General features: G+C 51.2%; 2 protein-coding genes across 2 annotated transcripts in view; one reads left to right on the plus strand and one right to left on the minus strand.

The window, feature by feature from the left end:
• EAH_00044760 (hypothetical protein, conserved) overlaps positions 1-1,585 on the minus strand; it is a gene marked incomplete at both ends in the record, with an annotated part of 5,626 nt that extends 4,041 nt beyond the window's left edge. The window contains 2 exons of the mRNA XM_013394822.1: positions 395-720; positions 1,478-1,585. Coding sequence (XP_013250276.1) covers positions 395-720; positions 1,478-1,585 — 434 coding nt within the window. The remainder of the gene's footprint in view (positions 1-394; positions 721-1,477) is intronic.
• A 2,104-nt stretch (positions 1,586-3,689) lies between these two features.
• Positions 3,690-5,471, plus strand: EAH_00044770 (Conserved thioredoxin-like protein, related; the record flags this gene model as incomplete). The annotated part of the gene is made up of 7 exons (XM_013394823.1): positions 3,690-3,715; positions 4,073-4,223; positions 4,406-4,496; positions 4,758-4,837; positions 4,900-4,993; positions 5,140-5,213; positions 5,415-5,471. The coding sequence occupies 7 exons, from the start codon at positions 3,690-3,692 to the stop codon at positions 5,469-5,471; spliced, it is 573 nt and encodes a 190-aa protein (XP_013250277.1).
• Between the last annotated feature and the right edge of the window lie 619 nt (positions 5,472-6,090).

Below are 6,090 nucleotides of genomic sequence, written 5' to 3' on the forward strand. Positions count from 1 at the left end.
TTGCTGCTGCTGCAGTTGCTGCTGCTGCTGCTGCTGCTGCTGCGCTGCGGGGGCCTTAGGGGCCCCTCCCAGGGCCCTATGGAAGAAAGAAGAAACCCGTGAGGTGAAGCGACTAAAGAGAGAGGGGGCCCCCTCCCCTTCAGGGGGCCCCTGGGGGCCCCCATAAGGATGGCTTCTATGGGTGTGGCGCTTCTGGGGAGGCCGTCGCTCTACGTAGGTCGACATAGCTGCTGCTGCTGCTGCTGCTGCTGCTGCTGCTGTTGCTGCTGTTGTTGCTGCTTTTGCTGCTGCTGCTGCTGTCCTCGGGCCCTGAAACAGAAATCTCTACTTAAAGTAAAAAACCAAAATGACGCAGAAAAGGAGGGGAGGGTGTAGCGGCTGCGGCCTCACTAACCTACTGTGCTGCTGCTGCTGCTGCAGTTGCTGCTGCTGCTGCTGCTGCTGCTGCTGCTGCGCTGCGGGGGCCTTAGGGGCCCCTCCCAGGGCCCTATGGAAGAAAGAAGAAACCCGTGAGGTGAAGCGACTAAAGAGAGAGGGGGCCCCCTCCCCTTCAGGGGGCCCCTGGGGGCCCCCATAAGGATGGCTTCTATGGGTGTGGCGCTTCTGGGGAGGCCGTCGCTCTACGTAGGTCGACATAGCTGCTGCTGCTGCTGCTGCTGCTGCTGCTGCTGTTGCTGCTGTTGTTGCTGCTTTTGCTGCTGCTGCTGCTGTCCTCGGGCCCTGAAACAGAAATCTCTACTTAAAGTAAAAAACCAAAATGACGCAGAAAAGGAGGGGAGGGTGTAGCGGCTGCGGCCGCTGCTGCTGCTGCTGCTGCTGCTGCTGTCTGCTGCACGTTGTAGACAGCAGGAGCTGTGGGGTATGAGCCGCAGCAAAGTATGAAGGAAACGACGACTAAAGAACACCAAATAATCAAGACAGTCGCTACAGCTGCTTCTATTGCTTCTGCTGCTGTTGCGCTGCCGCCAGCAGCAACAGCGGCTGCAGCAGCAGCTGCTGCTGCAGCAATTCGCTGCAGCCGTTGCTGCGCCTGCAGCCCCATGCATGCAGCATGCAGCAACAGTTTGTCTAAGACAATAAAAACAAAGATTTGTCTTACTTACAGTAAAATATACTTTCTGTACACATCAGCCGATGCTTACGGCTAGGGTTTAGGGTTTAGGGTTTAGGGTTTAGGGTTAATAACTAAGCCCCTGCGGCTGCGCAGCCGCAGTCTCTCAGAAAGCAATTACGCTCACAGCAGCAGCAGCAGAAGCAGAAGCAGGAACAGGAGCAGCAGCAACAGCGGCAGCAGCAGCGGCAACAACAACGGCAGGAGCAGCAAGGGCAGCAACAACAGCAGCAGCTGCAAGTGCAGCAGCAGCAGCACGGCGAGCAGCATCAGCAGCAGCCGATGAGTTTCCCCTTGGTGGATCTGCAGCAGCAGCAGCAGCAGCAGCAGAAAGAAGAAAACAAAGTGCAGCAGCACTTGATTCACGAGGACTGCAGCCGACCGCGGAGCAGCATCGTTTGCAGCTGCTGCAGCAGCACCAGCAGCACCAGCAGCAGCAGCAGCAGCAGCAGCATTCTGGTGTGGCGGCAACATGCGCGAGAGAAAGTATATAAAGATTTATGTTTAAAGGGCTTCCTATTAAAGGAAGGCACTACCTTTGGGGCTGACTACTTGGCTTATGCTGCAGACCCTAAGGAAGCGCATGCATCTTTCTTAGTGTCTGTACACCCCATGCACAGCAGCAGCAGCTGCTGCTGCTGTTGTGACTGCAGCAAGAGTGTCTGTACACCCCATGCACAGCAGCAGCAGCTGCTGCTGCTGTTGTGACTGCAGCAAGGCCTCTTACTGCTGCAGCAGCAACGCAGCAAACAACGCACAGTGCTGCTGCTGCACCATTAAGAAGAGACGCCTCTCCTGCTGCTGCAACACTCATCCTTGCAGCCTGACGAACAGCAGCAGCAGCAACAACAACAACAACAACAGCAGCAGCAGAAGCAGCAGCAGCAGTTGCTGCTGCTGCAGCAAAACGTTTGATCCTGCTTTTTCTCTCGTTGCGCTGCAGCGGCTAGCTAGCAGCAGCAACAAAGCTGCGATAGTGGCGTTAGTTGGCTGCTGCATGCAGCCTCCGGTGTACATACAGCTGGACCGTATTAAGGCTTCTTGCAGCTAGCACTGCGGCTGCTGCTGTTACTGCTGCTGTTGCTGCAATTATTGCTGCTGCTGCTATTGCTGATGCACCTGTTGCTGCTGCAGCTGTTGCTACTGCTGGAGTTGTCGCTGCTGATACAGCTACAGGTCTTGCTGCTGCTGTTGCTGCTGCTGTTATTGCTGTTGTTGTTGCTTAGTGCGCTCATCAGCAGCAGAATGCCCCAAGCGTTGTAGAGCGAGAGGGAGTCTCGGCTGATTCCAGGGTTTAGGGCTTAGGGCTTAGGGTTTAGGGTTTAGGGTTTAGGGTTTTGAAGGTCTTGGGGTGTCTACGCTTAGGGGTGAGGGTTTGCGCCTAAGCAACAGGGGTTTCGGCGCTGTTCATGGTTTGTTGTTTCTCTCTCTCTCTCTCTATATATATATGTATATATATATGTTTATATATATATATATATATATAATATATGTATGCATGCATATGTGCTTTATTTCTCTTTATATATATTAATACATTTATATCGGTCTCCCTGTCTTTGTCGTTTTTATTTTTCTCTGTCTGTCTGTCTCTGTTGTTGTCTCTGTCTCTCTACCTCACTCTGTTTTCTCCTGTCTCCTTTATTTTATATTTATTTATTTTATTTTTATATTTATTTTATTTATTTTTATTTATATTTATTTTCTTCTTTGTCTATGTTTATCTGAGGGCGTCGCCCTTCGCGTTTCTTTTGCTGCTGTCTCCTCCTTACTGGCCGATTCAGCACAGGCAGCTAGCTGTAGGTAGTTGCTGCAGCGAGCTGTGGGTAGCTGCTGCAGCTAGCTGTAGGTAGTTGTTGCAGCTAGCTACGGCTAGCTGCTGCAGCACTTCGTTGTGGGTTGTTGGCGCTACTCTGAGGCAGCAAAAGACTAAGTGGAGAGGCAGCTGCAACACTAGGAAAGGGGAAGCAGCAGCAGCAGCAGCAACATAAGAGTGACGAAGATAGAAACATAGAGAAACCAATAAAGAGGAGTACAACTTAGAGATGAAAGGGCTCTCAGGTGTTATTACTGAGGGGCAAAGTACACACGTACGAAAGCAGCACGTATAACAACAGCAGCAAATTGTTATAGGATAGCGCATGCAGCGCTGAGGTGTCTATACACCTCATATGCCCTGTCTTCTGCTGCTAAGGAGGCAGCAGCTCTATTTGCCTTCAATGGTTGCTGCGGTTGTGTACAGACACCATGTGCTCGCTGTAGCCGGCAGAAAAAGTGGAAGGTCGCTCTGAAATCAATGCATGCAACTAATATTCTGTTTATTAAAAATATATTTTTATATTTAAAAATTAAAAGAAAAGAAAAGAAAACAAAGAAGCTCAGCCCTGGCTGCTAGTCGCTGGCGGGGCCCCGCATGCGCAGAGTTGAAGAGAATTGTCGCTGATATCTTTGTGTTGCTTATCTTTTTTCCTCTTTTTACATATTAAAAGGATATATTTTATTTATTTATTTTATTTTTTCTTGAATGCCGGGGCATTTCCATCTCAATACCGCAGCAGAAGTCTGACGAAGAAGAACGATGAGTTCAGGGGGCGCGCAGAACAGGTAAAGTAGACTCTAATGGCTATTAGAAAGCCTCTCTCTAGTCCAGATGTTTATATTAAATTAGTCGTTGTTAAATAATAATTAAATTTATATTTTTTGCTCTCTCTTTTCCTCGAGGTGGCGGTGCTGCCTTACCGCCGACACCTGAGCTGCCTATACACCTGAGCTGCCTATACACCTGAGCTGCATATACACATATTCTGCGTATACAGCTGAGCTTTGCATACAGCTGAATTGCTTGAGTTGTGCGTCTCCCCTCCACGTAAGTAAGCAGGGTGTACGTGCACGGTGAGCTGCGTATACACCTGAGCTGCCTATACACCTGCGATTTGAATATGTTTTTGTCTTTCTGTGTAGCTTGCTGAAGCTGTTGGATTTGAGTCAGTGTGAGTGTCGAAACGAAGCCGCTGCAAATTCCCTACTTGGCCTCTTGCAAAACCAAGAAAAGAAAACAGAAAGCGCAGCGGTGCTGGAGTCTGGCAATGAAGATCCGCAGCTATTCATTTCAGTCAGCAAACACCTGTACCCCCTGCGAAGAGTTTTTTAGGGTTTAGGGTTTAGGGTTTAGGATTTGCAGGGCTGGTGCATCCTTGGAAGGGTTCGTCCTGTAACCTCCTTTTTTTGCTCGCTAACGCCCGTGCTGGGTGGCGGTTTAGGGTTTAGGGTTTAGGGTTTAGGGTTTGGTTGCAGGTGGGCTTCTCGGTGCCAGTGCGGCTGACGGGGCTGCGGCTACAAACCCCCAAAGGAGCTGTTGCTGCTGGGGAGGCCCCCAGGCGTCTTCGTCTCTTCTTTAACCACCCCACCAAGTCCTTCGCTGACGCAGGCAAGCCCTAAACCCTAAACCCTAAACCCTCGGGCGCAAACCCTAAGCCCTCACATTCTGGGATTGATTGCAAACCATTAATTGCCAAACCCAACTGCAGCGGCTTAAAGGAGGTTGCCGAAGGAGACAGGAGAATAACAGATTCAACAGCTTAGGGTTTAGGGTTTGGAATCTAGGGTTTAGGGTTTAGGGTTTAGGGTTAGGGTTTGTGCGCTGCAGAGACCGACCCTGCAACAGATGAATTTGTAGGCCACATGGCTGCTGAGCGGCGCAGGCGCAGTTTGCGAGACAGACAGAAGGTTTCGGGTTGAGGGTTGAGGGTTTAGGGTTTAGGGTTTGTGGTTTAGGGTTTGTGGTTTAGGAGCTACCGGAAGATGAGTCGCTGGAGGCTGGGCTGACGCTGCCTCTGAAGTCTGTGCGGTACAAGGGGGTTGCCTCTCTGCAAGTGTTTGTTGGTGCGCCATTGAGGTGTACATACACCTCAGCAGCTTGAGGGTTTGCTGCTTGAGGGTTTGCTGGCTGCTGGGAAGGGAACTCCACTGCTGCTGCTCCTACTGCTGCTGCTGCTGCTGCTGCTGCTGTTGCTGCTGTGTGCATGCAGCGGACAATGGGGGGGCCCCCGTAACAAAGATATCGCAGCTCGAAGTCTACGGCACGCCGGTAGACAGTCTCCAGGTGATTCGCCGTCTAGGGTTTAGGGTTTAGGGTTTAGGGTTTATGCATAATGGCGGACAGGGCGTAGTGGGGTTTAAGGTTTAGCGAGGGTTTGCATTCGACTTCAGAGCGGCGCAGTTCACCTGCATGTTAGAGTCTACGGTTTAGGGTTAGGGTTTAGGGTTTAGGGTTTAGGGTTTAGGGTTTAGGGTTTGGATGCAGATGAAGGACTGGAAGCCTTTGAAGCCTGAAGAGAGTTTGGCTCAGAACGACACCTAAGCCCTTTTTCTTTTTTCTTTCTTTTTCTCCCGGCATCAACATAAAACTAAAACAACAAACAAATAATTAAAAAGGTAATTAAAGCCTCTCCACATGCACGCGCTTTTGGGGCTGGCGCTGTTTGTCTGCAGTGCTTGATGCATGCATGCATGCATACAACACTGCAGACAAACAGCCCCAGCCCCAAAAGCAAACCCTTACTCTCCTTGGAGTTCAGGGGTATTTCTTGCGGTGTATGTACACCGCAGAAACAGCAGGGAGGCAGCATAAACGCCTCCTTTGCTGCAGCTGCTGCAGGGGGCCCGTAGGGGCCCCCTCAGGCGGCATTTAGAGGGTTCGACTTGTGGCTTTAGCTGCTGCTGCTGCTGCTGTAGGCAGGGGCAATGGGAAATGCTTGGCCTGCAGCAGCAGCTGCTGGTGCAGCTACCGCTGCTGCTACTGCTGCAGTTACTGCTGCAGCAGCAGCAGCAGCACACAGTTGCACCAGCAGCAGCAGCAAACAGTTGCAGCAGCAGCAAACAGTTGCAGCAGCAGCAGCAGCAGCAGCAGCAGACAGTTGCAACTCACTGAGTCTGCGAAACTCTTTGTCGCGGGGCCCCCCAAAGGGCCCCTTCTTAAC

The sequence above is a fragment of the Eimeria acervulina genome, genomic scaffold (genome assembly GCF_000499425.1).
Source record: "Eimeria acervulina Houghton genomic scaffold, Eah_scaff623, whole genome shotgun sequence".
Taxonomy (NCBI): domain Eukaryota; phylum Apicomplexa; class Conoidasida; order Eucoccidiorida; family Eimeriidae; genus Eimeria; species Eimeria acervulina.